Source organism: Tachypleus tridentatus, chromosome 2 (genome assembly GCF_004210375.1).
Source record: "Tachypleus tridentatus isolate NWPU-2018 chromosome 2, ASM421037v1, whole genome shotgun sequence".
Lineage (NCBI taxonomy): Eukaryota > Metazoa > Arthropoda > Merostomata > Xiphosura > Limulidae > Tachypleus > Tachypleus tridentatus.
The window spans coordinates 91,866,090-91,883,322 of NC_134826.1; the positions used below are offsets into that span (position 1 = coordinate 91,866,090).

The 17,233-nt window shown below is 32.9% G+C and overlaps 2 protein-coding genes across 3 annotated transcripts in view; one reads left to right on the forward strand and one right to left on the reverse strand.

Moving 5' to 3' along the window:
* The window catches only part of LOC143244527 (matrix metalloproteinase-25-like), a 77,346-nt gene extending 72,785 nt beyond the window's left edge, over positions 1-4,561 (forward strand). Inside the window, exon 8 of the mRNA XM_076489370.1 lies at positions 1-4,561. Within this exon, the coding sequence (XP_076345485.1) occupies positions 1-260 (260 nt within the window). The 3' untranslated portion in view covers positions 261-4,561.
* Positions 1,912-17,233, reverse strand: part of LOC143244528 (rRNA methyltransferase 3, mitochondrial-like) — a 27,728-nt gene continuing 12,406 nt past the window's right edge. The window contains exon 4 of one of the 2 annotated variants that reach the window (XR_013025138.1): positions 1,912-8,637. The gene's annotated coding sequence lies outside the window, so the exon portion shown is untranslated. Of the gene's footprint in view, positions 8,638-8,669; positions 12,659-17,233 lie in introns of those variants that run through there. The other variant, XR_013025136.1, reaches the window with a different exon arrangement.

The window sequence follows — 17,233 nt, forward strand, 5'->3', positions numbered from 1 at the left end:
GTAAAACATACTTTTTTAAAGACAAGTATTTCCAGACTTTTGATGATCAGAAGATGAAAGTTAAAAATGTTCCAGCACAACGGATCTCAGAAGTTTGGTTTGGCTGCCCCAGCACAAATGAACGGTTACCTCCTCCAATTTGGAATCCTACAAACAAAATTTACGATGAAAATTTTGTGATATCTACATTATTGAAAACTAATTATTTGTTCTGGTGGTTGATTCTTCTTTCACTTTTTGTACAATTTTTATTGTATTAATGAAGTTTATTTTTTAATTCATGTGAAAAAAACTTGTTACTCAAGTATTTATACACACTTTGCTTGTTACACATCAGCAGAACGTCTTGGTAATATTCTGTAAAGCAAAAGCTAGAGGAGAAAATGCATCTTTCTCCAGTTACAGAATGAACAAAAACAAGACTTATGGTAATCAACTTAAGTCTTTGAGGATGAATCGGGAAACAAATAACACATTTTACTTCACCTGTAGTAACTTTTTTTTCAAGGAAATAAAACTGTAGTTTTCAAGTTATCAGTGCACTAGTATGCTTTTACGTAACGTAAAGTTGAAAGTGATTATATAAAACTTTGCCTAGGCTTGCACTTTTGTCCACTAAATATGAAGCTCTTCATCTGGTTTCTACCCAATGACCTCAATACCTGCAGCCAGTGAATTCCACCACCAGTATATATCTTCTTCAAGATTGATCATAGTGCAACAAACAAAGTATTAGAAATTCTTTTTTAATGGTTTGCATTTTTACACACATTGTACTGTGTACCACAGTGTCAGTTCAGTGGATTAATCTTTTATCATGTAGTGAACTAAAATGAACATTATCATGTTATGGCACTGGTACAAGCCTAATGAAGGTAGTAGATATTTATGGTGAAGTATTCTAAATCACTAAATATTAACTTATAATTGCTACAAAAGAGATGATCATTCTTTTAAAAAAATCACTTGTCTGCATGAAATCGTCTAAGATTTGAATGATAAGCATTGCTTTTGCAATTTTTATTAAAATAGTCATCTGTATTCACATGCTATAATATCTGAAATGTGATATTTTCCACATACTTTGAATTCAGTGAATGGTGAAAAGAAAATAATATTTCATGTAATAAAGGGAAAATGTGCTTTTCTGCTGTTGTGTTTTAGTATGCATTGCAATGCAAGCATACCTTTAAGTTTTTACCACTGTTATTACTGATTTTTAAAAAAACATTGATACTTTATTTCATTTTTCATGTAAATTTTAATGTGTAGTACAGATGTAAATTATATATGTTGTAAATGCAAAATCTATGATTAGTTGTTTTGTTTTGTTTTTTCATTTTGGGCTGTTCCAGTCATGTCTTTGTAGTAGTATTGAAAATCCAACACTGTATATATTTATATATGAAAAGTAATTGATAGGCAAGGTTTTTAACTTTTCTAAGATGAAAAGTCTTTCTTTGAATAATAAATATTCCATTATTTATCTCGTTTCTTAAAGTTGTGAGAGGACTGTTTAAAACATTGAATGTTTTTTAACATTACTTAGTTTGATACTTAACTTGATCTTTTGCTTTTAATTGAAAGGAATTTTGAATGCAAAACCACAGACAAAAACCCATAAATAACATTTTAATAAAGACAAAAACTTATCAGTGATCAGTATATTTTATTTAAATGAAAGTTTGAATAGAAAGTTGATCAGAATTGATGAGTAATATTGTAGCAACTTCTAGCTCTATTTGGTTAAAAATATATTATTTATCCTCCTCATATATTTTGCTCAAACCAAACTGAATTATGATACTAATCTATCAGTCTAACTATTGTGGTTTAACACTGTCATGCTCTGATAATTTTTTTTCTGTCCAGTTGATTTCATATTTGTAGAATTACTCAGAAATATGTTGGTGATGTTTTTTTGTATATCACTACCTGTTTTTACTTCCATATGGTGTATTTAAAATATCATAGAAAAATCATTTTATTATCTTGATTATCAAAAGGATTTACTATCTTTCACAGTATTGATGTAATATTTTTATTTTACTAATTACTACTTTTTTTTTCCAGTTGCCACTTTACCCTTTTATTTTTCATAGTTCCCACTTCACTGTTTTCCTTTTGTATCTAGTAATGGGCCAGACTTGGCCTAGTGCACTCAGTCTGTAAATCCAAAAATTCACGGTTCACTTCCTATTTCCATATAAATGTGCTCCTTATATGTTGGGGTAATTAGCACATTATAAGAGGGACAGGAAAATCTTACTATTTGATCAGACAAAAGTAGCCCAAGGGACTGATGGTGGGTGATGTTGACTTGCTGTCTTTGTTCTAGTCTATAAGTTGAAACTTACACAATGAAGCTTTGTGCAAAAATTACTGAAGAAACTCTTTTCTTTTTTTTATTGACCATTTTTCACAAGTTACTATTGTATATTCTAGTTATCACTTGTACCATTCTTTTTCTATTATCACTTTTTTTTCCTTTAACCACTTTACTGTTTTCTTGTTTCCAATTGCTGCTTTACTCATTTGCTTTCTTCTTTAGTAACAACTTTAAGAAATTTTTTCCTATTTACTTTTTACCATTTATTTTTTATCTAGTTACCACTTTTTTCCTGTTTCTCTTTATCATTTTTATCTTCTAATAAATGGCATGCCACAGGTATCTTTACTAATAAGTTATACAATACTGATAGTCATCTTATTTGTTAGTATGGTGCAAACATGAAGTTTATAGAAACTTAAAAAAAAGAAAAAGAAAAACTTTATTTCCATAAAATGCTCTATAATGAACATTTAGTAGCTGAATTACAGAAAAAAAAGGCATGACTTCTATGAAAGGCTGAGACACTTTTTTCCCCTTCATTAGACTTAATCAGTATTTATGTCAAATGTCATTTTGAGTAACTAATTAAGAAACTTGTATATCAAGCAGAAACTGAATAAAACTCTCTGTTGGCTTACCATGACAAAGTTCAAGCAAATGTTTTAAAAAATGTATTATTAACCAGATAAGTAATTTCCCTTCTGGTTTTTATTTATTTGTTCTGCTACTAGTAAGGCCAATATTATATTTTAGTTGCTATAGATGAGAGTATTGTTGTACTTCTCAATATATGGAACATATTGAATCCTTTATGTAAAGTCAAAATTAACACTAACATTTCATGATAAAATATTGTATTAAACAAATTATATATAATTACTATGTCCTTTAGACACTAATAACCAGTATTAGCATTGCTTTTTAAGATTTTTTAATCCATTTACTGTAAGAGAGAGTAGCTAGCTCATTACAAAGCTTGGTATAACATTTCCTATAAAATGACACTTTCAACTTGCTTTGATTCATTCATATGTTTATGCTTCTTTTTTTAAAGCAATTAAGGTTTTGTTTAAAGCATTAATAAGTTAGTTTCCTTGCCTTATTACTAACAGCTTAATTGTTTTTCAGTAAATAACCTTAATATGGTTGATACAAAAACTGTGCGGCAGTATACTGTACTTGTTTGTTACACACACACACATATATGCAATGCTTTGTTGGTAAATATAACTGTTAGATTAAAGGGTAACCATGAAGTCATATCACTCATTCTTGGTAAATAAACATTTAGTTGTATTTTTACACACAACTTGTATAATTTCAAATAAAATTTATCTCTAGTTTTATAAAACTAGTTTCACAAATTTTAGAAGTGCTCACATGGTTTGTGATTTTAGTTTACAGATGTTTACTTTTGTCAACCAGTAATAAATTTAGCACTTCTGTGCAAGTGATCTAGTGTACATGTTTCATCACCATACAAGTTTCTGTTTTACTTTGAAGGATATACAGTGGATTTGATCATTTGTTTGTTCTGCTACAAATAAGTCAAAATTATAATTTAGCTCCTGTAGAGGAGAGCAGTGTTGTACTCAGTTTATCAAAAAATTCTGAATCATTTATCCAAAGTGAAAATTAAAACTAATGCTCTGGTAATTTTTGTGATAGAATATTGTATTAAAACATATTTATATTTACTGTGTCTTTTTCAATACCAATAATCATTATTTTGTCAATATATAAATTTAAGATTGCTGAAACAAAGGTTGAGAAGTTAACCACATTTACTGCCATTTGCTGCCATATTTGTAGGGTGCTAAGCTGTTCTCAGATATCACCATTAGTACATTATTTTTAACCCTTACTGTATTTCAGTACAGTTTATGAGTGCTAATTAACTTGTTCTGAGTTGATTCTCCTATTACCTGAATATCTTCACTATTCAGTAACTCCATGTCTGTGAATGCTGAAAGAACTGCGTGATATTTTCACTCTTAATATGGATGTTAAAAAGAAATAGTCTTAGGAGACTTTATCTGTGAATAAAACAATGGTATTAACCAGAACCAGTTTGTTACTCTTTTCTTCTGTTGATATAAGTTGTATTCGTAGAACTAATATAGTCAGTTAAAACTTGATGGCTAATTTCATAAGTACCAAGTGGTACTTGGTCAAATACATTGTATATTTCTCTATAGGAGCTTGTAATAAAATAAAGTTGCCCCAAGATGTGATGCCTATATTTTTTGCAATTTTGAAAGAAAACAAATGCTATCCAGAATATACAGTGGCTTTTGAATATGTTTATGTATGAAATTTCTTCCATTATGATTGTGGTCATCTTGTTTCAACATTGCTTGGTGCTGCACTGTACTCTATGTGCCACCAGGAAAACCAACTGCCAGGGTTGTAAATGGTGATCTCATTTTAGCCTTAACACTGCCTATATATGCTGAGTGATTCAGAGGTCATTGTATTTTATACATTTTCTATTGTGTTTATATTTAATTAACATAATATTTATTGCTTATTATATGACCACATGTCTACTATCACTCAGCTGGGTGTCTAGAAGGTTATGTAAAACAAGAAGGTAAAGTTTAATTTTTAAATATGAAGTTTCCAATATTTTTATCTGGCAGGAAAGGAATAAAAACACATGGTTCATAGTATGCTGTGTTATCTGTATGTGTTTAATACACATTATCTATATCATACTTATATATAAAATGTAAAGATTAGTATAACATCTGTCTTAAATTACTGAAACATACCTGGGAATATTAGAACACAAGTCCAATATTACTTGGTGAAATTTTTGTTTTTCCTCCTGAACAGTAGGTTTTATGGATGTGCAACTTTATGACACAGCTTAAGTGTGCTTTGCTATGTTGTCAGGAGCTCTTTGCAACTTAGTGAAGGTATATTAAGTATGAAATATTTGTATACAGCAAAGTATTTGTAAGACCATGTTATAAAAGTATAAGCAGTATATGTATTGTTACAACTATGCTATTTATTTTGATTGCAGAAGCTGTAATGTTACAATCATGGTATGTGTTTTAATAGTTGTTACAGTCATTGTGTGTGTTGTGATAGCAAAAGCTGTACTATTAAACTACTCTACAATTATCAAATTATTTTTACAGGAATTCTTTACTTAAATGAAAATTACTGATGTCTTGTGTCAGTTTTTCTTTCCAAATGATATGTTTTTATTTGAATATTTCTAAAATACCCATAGTCAAAAATACCATTTTCTCCTGATGAACAAAGGTCTGCCTTTCAAAGTGCTCAGGTTATGGATTTTTGTATATTTGTCTCTAATTGATTTTTTAGGTGTTTTCCTAACACCTAAATACCTAATCATTAACCTTCAAGACACCTTGTAAACTTCATACATATAATTTACTGCTAAAAAGTATTGGTTTCTTTGTAATTTTCAAATTAAAAATATTAATAAATTTTTTTTAAATATAAATATAACACTGAGATGCATTTTGTCTGTCAAGAACATACATTCAACTTATGTTAGAGGTATAAATACTAATGACAAAATAGAATGTTAAAAGTGGTAACCTTTAGGACCTTTGTCAGAAAATTTAATAGGACTAGAAAAGTGAAGATTAGTAATGTTGTCTTGAAACATTTTAAAACAATCTTAGTATCAGGTATGTTTAAGCAAGTTAAGATAATAAGTCAGCATAACAACACTTTTTATTACCATGATAGATAAATGTAGATAACGTTTATTGTTGCCACTTGAAAAATTACCTATGAGTTATTCAGTGGGTTATCTGTATGAAAGAATTCAAAAGACTAATGATGATAGAGTTAAGATTTTGTCAATAAGAAACACTGAAACTACTATTTCATATGAAACACAAGTAGTAGAACATTATCATAAAATATATCCTCAATCTTTTTATAAATTTAAACAACTGAATTAGATATGTGTTTTCTTGACATAGGCACACACTAATTGTACAAATATAAATATATTTTAAAGATTTAAAAATAATCTATAAAAACCATTATTTCACAAAAGTTTATGTGTGTGAGTGTTTATAGTTGATAAACCACTGGAGACAGATTATCACCAAACATAACAGGTCATTATGTCTTCCCAGTGGATTGAACAAATATGTCGGTTAGTATTTACTAGTTTTTCATGGTAGCTCTCATAATTTTCATTATTTTAGATAAAGCACTGCACCATCTTGTCAACAAGAAGATATTCCTTAATTACATGTTTATTGTATCCAAATTTACATAACTATTTATGAGTTAGACCATATATCAGCACAAGCTTATTTTAATTACCTAGTGAAAATGCACATCATGCCCACTGTCACCAAACACGTAACAGTTTGGTGATGTAGAGCTATCTTAACTGATCAACATATTATGTGCACAGCATGACAACAAGCATTACTTAACCCTTAAATGGTGGCCATCATCAATTGATGCTGCTACCAACAACATTCCTGTTGGTTGAAGGTTAATGATGAATTAATGCATCTGATGAGGTGAATGACAGGTCTGATGATGTGTCAGACTGTGGTTACAAGGACTATTTCATTTCACAAGTTATAACAATAAAACTATAATGGTTATTTTTCTAATAAAGCACTCTCCATTAGCTATATAATTAATTTCAATGTTCTGAAGAAGTACTTAAATATCTCAGAAACTTATGAAAATAATATCAGTAGGTTGTGATGACAAGAAACCCACTTGAAGTAAAAATGTATCTCAGGATGGCTGGTATGGGTATTAACACTTTTACCAAAATAAAGCAGAGAACAACATTTGGGTCATCTTTGTGAAACAACTGCCACTTCTATATTGTAGAAACAAACAGAAAAATGGAGACTAGATTCAAAGAACAACAACAAAAAAAAACACCACATGTTTTCGAATACTGCAAATCAAATAAACACAGCATAACCATAGAAAACACCCAGATACTAAGAAGGGAAACAAATGCAAAATCAAAGAAGCCCTACTTATACAACAACTCAGACCAATATAAAAGAACACCTTTATATCTATACTAATTAATAACCTAACATTTAACTCAATGTCCTCTACAATCCCAAACCAATTTACACTCTTGTCCCTAAGACATACCAGGCAATGGTCGGTTATAAACTCTCTCTCTGTTAACCTGAAGATGGCCTAAGAAGGTTGAAACATTGTTCTTTACTTTATTTTGGGAAAAATGTTAGTACCAATACCAGCCACCCTGAGATATAATATCAGTAGGTATTTTCTCCATATGTGTATATATCAGTCTTAAATGGAGAAAATGTACTTTCAGGCTAATGACAGAAAATTGAAGTTTGTTTTATTGCTAGTATTTCCAAATTTTCTGCCAAATAATAGAAATGTATCAACCATATTAAAAATTGCATTTATGAAAAGTATATTTAAAGAGCCATATAGTATTTATAATATTTTGTTACCCAGTTTTTGAGCACTGACAACTTTCAGCTAATTACATAAATTTAGGAATTAGTGGTTTTGAATTACACACTTTAAAATAAAATTTCTTTAATGATTCTGTAGACCCAGCCACACAGCAGTATGTCTGTGGACTTACAGTGCTAGAAACAGGGTTTCAATACTCGTGGTGAGCAGAGCACAGATATTCCATTGTGTAACTTTGTGCTTAATTCAAAACAAGAACAATTCTGTTAAAGTATAACAACAACAAAAGGTCCAAAATTTGTTATTAAAGTGCAAGCCATCTTCTTACTAGATCATAATGGCATATCATCATGTCTGACAGCATGTGGTAATATGAACAGAGTAATATTGCAGACAATTATCTTTTTCTCCTTCTCCATAATAATCCTCAACTTTCTGTCTTCTGTAAAATAACTTCCTTAAAACCAAGCTCACAATTTCCTGCATTTATTCTTGCTTTTAGGTATCCATGTATGATCTCATTTTCTTGGTATCTGCTCATAGATGTTGACAATACATTCAAAGTAGCTAGAAAACTAGTTTTTATGTTCATTGCAGGAAAGATTACAGACCATACTACAATATCAAAGTTTATCATTGTAACAATTTTAATGTCTGTGATTAGATCAAAGTATGATTTTCAATTAAAAGTTTATGAAAAACATGTATATCAGGCTACTGCTGGCCTGCCTATGTAGGAATGGCTTGGATTGTTCATTGAAATGGTATTTTAAATATATCTTCAGTAGGTCATCAGAACTTTACAATACTATGCAATGTTTACTTTTGTAACACAATCTATGAAATGACTGAGTCACAAGTTCTGGAAATGTCTGTAAACATAATAGAAAAAAAAACGTTTGAATTTCTTGTTCTTCTTTCTTCTGTTTATTTGTTACATGATAACTCAAAAACCAAAACAAAGGTATCAACCAATTTCACTGAGGTGACCTAGTTTAAAATGGAGTAACAACTTTTATAACATTTAGCAATAATTAAAAAAAACAATATAATTCTAGAGTTATCATTACCCCTTTAAATTAGCTTTCTTACTGAAATTTTATGTTCCTTTTAAAAATGTAAATACAGGATAAAACAGGAATTAGCAGCCAAAAAAACAATAAATATTTAAGTTCGTGCCTCCAAAAAACAACACTCAAAAAATGAAGTAAATGTAGCAATGGCTTATGTCATTCCCTTAAAAACAACACAAACAAGATTATGGGAAGGAAATTTACATCTTATTTTGTTTGCATTGTTTCTGAAGTATTGCTATTACCCATCATCACATATACTTTATTTTTTGAAACATGTTTTTCTTTGCTTGTATATATATATATATATTGATGCAGGTGGGCTAAAGAAAATCATTTGCAACTTTTTTCCATAAAGATTATGGAATACATTCAAGTAAAACTGAGTTAATCTCAGAGCAATGGGATAGGTCTGCTTAATAACAGGAGGTTTAACAAGACATTTATTACAAAATGATTCCCAGTTTTCTAACTCTGAATGAGTATAAGAATGAAAGAGGCTAAACTCAAATGTACAAAAAGACAAGGAAATAACTGTTATTCAAACTTACACATATGATTAAAATAATGTGTATATTTATTTTATATATACCTCTCTAAACTCTCCTAAGAATGTATAAAGATATTTAATAGGAAACTTTAAGGTAGTGTTACTGTTCAAAAAGAACTTAAAATTCACTTACCAAACTGAGCTTTAAAAAGATAGCTGAAGGATTATATTATTATTTTATTCCAAATTCTATAATATTCTCAGGATGCATGCACCATTTAAGTCACTGTTGGTCAATCTTATTGAAATGTAAGGGAGGTTATAACCTTCAGTTATCACCTGATCTACCATTGGAGAACTCTGCTATTTACATTATTGTATAACATGCAGCACTACAGCCATAGCTCCTCATTGGCAGAACAGGTGTCATACCTAAAGTATGACAAAAAATAAAATGAAATTAACTTTATTGACCAAGCATATGTGAAACTTTTATAAGTACCATGTGAATAAATTCTGAAATCAGAATTACACTATATCAAAATAGGAAAGTAGAAATGTGTGGTATATTTACATATCACATTTTCCTCTCTACTCTAGGTCAGGTTTGTTCTTCATCCAACATTAATCTTAACTTTAAAAACAATAAAATTTAATCTTGCATCCTTGTCAAGGGAAAACATTAACTTTCTTTCACTCCTGAAAACTTGCATATAATACAGATGATTACAATACCCTTCAATATGGAATACATATTACAGCACAATACAAGCAATAACCCTTCAGCCCTATGGGAATGGATTGAGGCAGAAGTGCACATGCCACAACCTTTTACAGAGTGTCAGTTGATATGGTATTATTACATGCACAAATATAATACCATATCAACTGACACTCTGTAAAAGGTTGTGGCATGTCAAAGTTATTAACTGTTAAATTTATCCTACATTGCTGGTTTAGCAAAAGTTTGTAGTAGAGGATAGTAAGTACAAGATACAATATACAGATACTGAAATTACTGAAGCTATGCATTTTGGAGGTTCTAGAGATAATGCAATGCAATGCACAAACTGAATGGTGGAAGAAAGTATTTTTATCCTTCACACGAACATATCAACATATCGCTTTAAACTCTGATTTTACTGAATTTGAGTCAAACTGACATCATCAATTCACGGATTTTTGACCACCAATACTTTCATAACACATTCTAATTTTTGTATACAATAGACTAGTACATTTTACTAAAAGCTTGCCCTATATTGTATTGATGAGTGTAGTATATTCAGATTTATAGTCATCATTCCTTCTTCTGTAGAAGATCAGTCTATATTTAACTGGCCCCAGAGCCAGTTAATAGCGAACTTCAGCCATAATGAAATAAATTCAATGTAAAAGAAAATCCTTTAACAATAAATGTAACCCAATAATAATGAAATAAATTGTCATTCATTAAACAGTTTGTTTTTTGAAATCCACACAAATTCCACCGCCAACTGTTGGGCTTCTCTTTTACCAACGAATAGTGGAATTGACCGTCACATTATAACGCCCCCACGGCTGAAAGGGCGAGCATGTTTGGCGCGATGGGGATGCGAACCCGCGACCCTCAGATTACGAGTTGCACGCCTTAACACGCTTGGTCATGCCGAGCCCTTATTAAACAGAAAAGCCCCATTTTAATATTAGGGTCATAAACATTACATACTACACGGTAAAAAACATTCAACTCTCACTTCAATATAAAACTAACTGAATTAATGAAATATGAACCCTTGAATAATGAAGTACAATAGTTACATCATAATACCTTTTTAAACAGACACACAATATTTCCAATAGGTAATGTAATAAAAATTAATAAAGGTAATTAAATTACGAATTATACCTACTGATATTACAGTTTCAATTTTAAAACTACTTTCTAAAATAATTAACATAACATGAGGAATATTACAAAAAATTCTATAAGATACTGATTCCATAAGATCCCACACTGAGAGGTTATAGCCTTGGGCTATCACATGACCTTCCTTTGATTGACTTTTGTGGACATACATACAAACGATGTTCAGCATTGCAGCCACAGCCTTCATGAACAGACAGAACAGGCATACAGTTACGACAGAATGTGTTAGTACCCCTGCATCGTGAGTACTACTAGCATGCGTCTCCAATAAATTTGTTTGAGAGATCTGCATGTTCTGCAAGTGCAACATGTGCAAAATCCCTATAAACGTGACGGGTTCTCGGTTTCCATAGCTCAGTGTTAAGCCACCGACACGCAATACAGTTACGCCAAGACTGACTGAAGCACAACGCAACAACGCCATTGGTCGCTTGGAAACAGGCGAATCTCAATCAGATGTTGCCAGAGCTGTGTATGTCCACCCAAGCACCATCACGAGGCTATGAAATCGTTACCAACAATATGGATCAACTCGTGACCGTCCACGATCTGGCAGACCTCGTGTGACCACGCCCGCACAAAATCGCAACATCCAGTTACGTCACCTTCGGGATAGGACCACCACTGCGACGTCTACTGCCTCAACCATACCAGGGCTGCGTAGGATTTCCGATCAGGCCGTACGCAACCGTCTACGAGATTCTTAGGCCCCATGTGCAACCCATCATGGTGAACGTCAATGACGTTTTTCAACATGACAACGCCCGTCCTCACACAGCCCGACTCCCCACTGTCTTCTTGAGACATCACAACATCAACGTTCTTCCCTGGCCCTCCAGATCACCAGATTTAAACCCCATCGAACATCACATCGTTTGGACGAGTTGGAACGACGTCTGCGACGGCGACAACCTCAACCGCAGACTCTACCTCAGCTTGCAGCAGCTTTGCAGGCTGAGTGGACAGCCATTCCACAGGATGTGATTCGTCATCTCATCGCTTCCATGGGCAGGAGATGCCAAGCAGTTATTGATGCTCACGGGGGGCATACTCGTTATTGACGTTGAGTGACGTTAAACTTCACCTAGTGAGCTTGGACTTCGCCTTTGCAGACTTTGGATGTTCAGCAGTGAATGTGCAAAGTTTCACATATGTCATACAGAACTACCCGGAATAAACTTGTTAACAATTTGTCTCATATTTTGCCTTTTGCGTTTCTTTTTTGAAGAGTATACAAACTTTGAATTTTAATTTGTTGTTCATGATGACGATAAATCCATTTGAAGTAAAAATGTATTCTAAAGATGGCTGGTATGAAAATTAAAACTTTAATTAAAATAAAGTACAGAACAACGTTTCGACCTTATCAGGTCATCTTCAGGTTAACAAAGAGAACTTGTTTCTGTTTCTTCGTCGACCGACTAGTAGACATAAATAACCTTGTTTTTATTCAAACTATAGTAAGTTCATTTAATTTTTTTAAATATTATTTGATATATACATTCTGTTACAGAAACATGGGCACAACTACGAAACCTCTGCTACAAATATAATTATTTTATTTTAATTGGAAATAATTATGAAACCCACATTTCTAGATGCATAAAATAGTAATATAATAGATATAATAATCTTCCAAATTTAAAGTAAAAGTTCAAAAAATAAATGTTTGTTTTTTTATTTAGTAATTTATATACAGTACATATATTTAACACAAAAGTAACACATATTTTTACTCAAAAAATAAATAACAGAAGTAAATATATGCATCTGATAATTCCGCTAAAGTTATATTATAATGTGTGACCAATCCCATTACTTGTTGGTAAAAATAGTAGGCTAAGAATTGGCGGTGGGCGATGATGACTAGCTGTCTTCTTTCTTGTCTTGCAATGCTAAATTAGGGACAGTTAGTGCAGATAACCCTCATATAGCTTGGGGATTTACTGTTATGCATTTATTTTAATAGCTTTATTATTTGTTTCAATTTGATGCATGTGACATATATTGTCGAATTTGTATTGTGCAAATCCCGCCTGTTCTCTAAATTTGTAAAAGATTCTCGTGAGAAAGAATCAACAATATGTGTTTTACAAAAACACTAGCGTATCTTCGAATATTGTTGAATATTCCAGAATCTCACCTAATAAAAGCAAGCTATCACAAGACGCCGAGAGATAGTAATAGAATATTGTTGGTTAGCTACAGTCAGTATACTATAATCCTCGAAAGCTAAAACTGTGGTTAACCCTTATCATTCGGGAAACTACAGAATTTTACTAGGTACGTTTATAGATTTCGAACATTACAAACCGTTTAATTTCAGTGAATTATCTTCGGACATTAATATTCCTATGAAGACATTAAATATATTTGTCAGCAAAAAGTCAGCTTATAAGCGACGTGAGACCAGCCAAGCTAGCTAGCTTAAGCGAGGTGCAACAATATCAACTCAGAATTACTTTACTCGTCGTGGACCTGGACTATCGATAAAATAGTCAGTTCTAGACCAGAGAGAAGACTCAGTATAGTTTGTAAGTTTGTAAAACTCTTGTATATAAACCAATATTTTTAATAACTATTTGTAATAATTATTATTATAAATTGTATTGTTGTTTGTGTATCAAAATATAGCCTCCCAGTGGCGCATCGGACTCGCAAGGGTAGAAACCGGGTTTCAATACGTGTCGTGGGCAAAGCACAGATAACCCACTGTGCAGTTTTATGTTGAATTTCGAACAAACAAACAACTAAAATATATTTGTGTTAGGAAAGAAAATTGTGTATCAGTCTTGTTGGCAAATATAAATTTAATATATGTTGACATTCAATTAACTTTTAAATTAAAATTTCCCGCTATTTAAAATAAATCTTGATACGTATTATACGTAACATAATAAATCGGAGACAGTGTATGTGTTTGTTTTCTTATTAAAAGCTACATCGGGCTATCTGCTGTGTCCACCGAGGGGAATTGAACCCCTGATTTTAACGTTGTAAATCCGAAGATATACTGCTGTCCAACCGGGGTGCAAATCAGAGACTACTCTGAGATTAATTATAATACATTTCAATATATATGTATCATAAGTACCATAGTACTTGTAGCAGGAATGAGCCAGGTGTACAATATGTGCAAACAAGCTGACGGTATAGTCGGGCATGTATAATAGGTCTGCCTGCACCACCCCACCATGATCCTCTGAAACCAACTTTTTTTAAAGTTTTTAGGATACTTTTGAGGATTAAATATGTTTCCGGTTGCGCTTATATCATGAAAAATGGCCGCCACCGAAAATCGTAAAATTACACAATATATATGAAATGGTCATTATTTGCATCCACTCGGCCTATAACATTTAAATTGTTGTTATTCACTTATGTATAAAGCACAAATTGGACCAAAATATAGAATTTTGAAATTTTGTGACATGGCAGAAATCCAAGATGGCGGCCAAATTTTAGTGCATCTTCGCAAAATCGCTCATAACTTTTGAACCAGTTAACGTATAAAGTTGATTTTGGTGTCTAACCATATGTTTTGCCACATACGAAATTCAACAGAACCATAATTAGAATGATTCATCCAACCGTAGCCATATTAGCAACATATTAACTGTGCACAATGAGTGCAAAGTGATTCATGCCATTTTCCGAAAAACGCCCTATTATTCCACTCTATACTCAATGCTTCGTACATTTGATTTCCAACATTTTTCTGAACAAGGTATATAATAAATGACCTTATTCTGCTATTTTATAAGGTAATATCGCTATTTTATATGGTATTAATATCACTGCATACAAAGAAAAACCAAGTAAATATTCATAAAACTTTAATCAATGTAATCAAACTTTACATTGTTACAAGAATAACCATTTGAACATGGACAAACAAAAAAACAATATCATGAAACCACACTGTTTCTTTATACTTCATTGTCCAAGTCGTCGTCTGAGGAGAAGGACTCAATATCTGGCCCATCCTCATCAGATTCGTCTTCACTCTCATCATTGGCCATGTTGACGTCCAAAATATCTACCAGACTGGCAGGCAGGACAGGCCCCTCAGACCACACCGGATCTAGGACACCATCATTGAGGACCCATCCGTGATCCATTAGTTACGGCTCGGCATATGTCCTGGCCAATGGAGAGCATGAACAGCTCGTGATGTCTTAACTGTTTCGCTACCTGTCAAAACCAGACCCAGAAACCGTTGAAGTACATGTGGAATAACCCCATCTTGGACAATCAATTCCATTGGGTCAGGGGGCCATTTCTCTTGAGCATCGTCTGCTTGCTCATGTGCCTGCAAGATAGCTCCACGAAGGATCATGGCCACATCTCTCATCGGATCTTGTGAAGCAAGCTGGTAAGCCTTGGTGATAGCACTAGATGTTTTGGTGCTGCTGTTGAATACAAGATAAAATGGCAGTTTGCCACGACCTGTCTCAACCAATGTGAACTCAAGTTTGGAACCTAATTCTGGGTGTTTCTGCAATTTATCCTTGAGTTTCTCAGCTCTGTAGTGTGGATTGTCATAGCGTGTTTGCTGCAATTCAGTAGCATACAAACGTCGAAGGTGCGATAACATTACATTATGCTCCACTATTATGGTTTTGGAAATATAATCGACAACTTTTTGCAGGACATTCTGGTATGCTTCCTCCAGACCTGCTTGTTGTTTGATGTTCTCAGGGTCTTTGCTATTCCATAGCACAGGGTTTGATGTATACTTCTTTCTGCAATTCGGGTGATACTTGGCTTCACAAGCAAAGAGGTCTTGCCCACGTATGTGTGTTAGAAGTCTGTCATCATTGCGGCTTGTGGCAATATCAATAACAATTTGACTGCCACTATACTCGAACGTTGACGTGGACTGCTGTTCCCAATTTCCTGCAATCTTGACTTTAATACGCCCAACTTTGTTGCAGAATATACAGTCTTTCTTGAACAGAATGTGATCTCCCTGTGTGAAGAATCTATGAGAAGGATTTGATGTGCCTTGCACAGAGTCTTGACGTGCGGTGTTTTGTGATACACTGGTAGGACAAGCAAGGGAAGCTGGTCCAGATGATTAGTGAATCGCTGGTAGCAATTTCTGTGATACCCATGGTGATCTTGGAGAATTACTGGGATGAGGGAGCATGCCGACTCTCTCCTTTCTGGTGAATCTTTTGGTAGCAACAATCGCCTGTCCCTTATGTTACAAATTTCATTGTATCTTCTTTGTGGATCTGAAAGGCTGGAAATCAAAGTCAGGTTCCCTGCATTTTTAATGCCATCAGTGTGTATAATACAAACTGGCAGGCGTGATTGTTCTTTTAGCTGGACCATCACCAGAGTCAGTGCCACCACCACAAGTTTTAGATTTTGCTTTGGGCATGGTAATGCAGACAGATGTTAAAGTGTCTCTACAACTACAATATTAGATCACCGACACCGCTAGGAATAGGGAAAGCTCTAAGTCTGTGAGTCTTGTTAACCACCGTCGATTGGTAATTAAGCCACTTATTACAAAGAAAGATAATTTAAAATGACATGTTACAATGCATTATTCGTCATGTTTATAGTGTTTTTACTATACATGTATATATTGCAACTTATATATCTTATTTGATTACTATGTTATTTTTATATGTTTTACTGATGTGTAGTATAAGTGTGTGCCATATGTGACCAGAAATAAATATTTTTATACAAGTGTTTATTCAGTGTAGACTTGTACAAAATATTTCTAAAAATTGCTGAATAAGGTCATTTGTTATGTACCTAGTTCAGAAAAATGTTGGAACTCAAATGTACGAAGCATTGAGTATAGAGTGGAGTAATCTCAGGTATTGGATCTTTAGATCCCGTCCAAGGCAACATCCTTGCCCAGCCTTTTGAGTTAATGTTTCGTCCAGCTATTTGGACTACGGGCTCTGGACTGGCCTACTTCCCTTGTGTCGCCTCTGTCTCGCTCTCCTTTCTTACCCGTCATTTTCATTCTG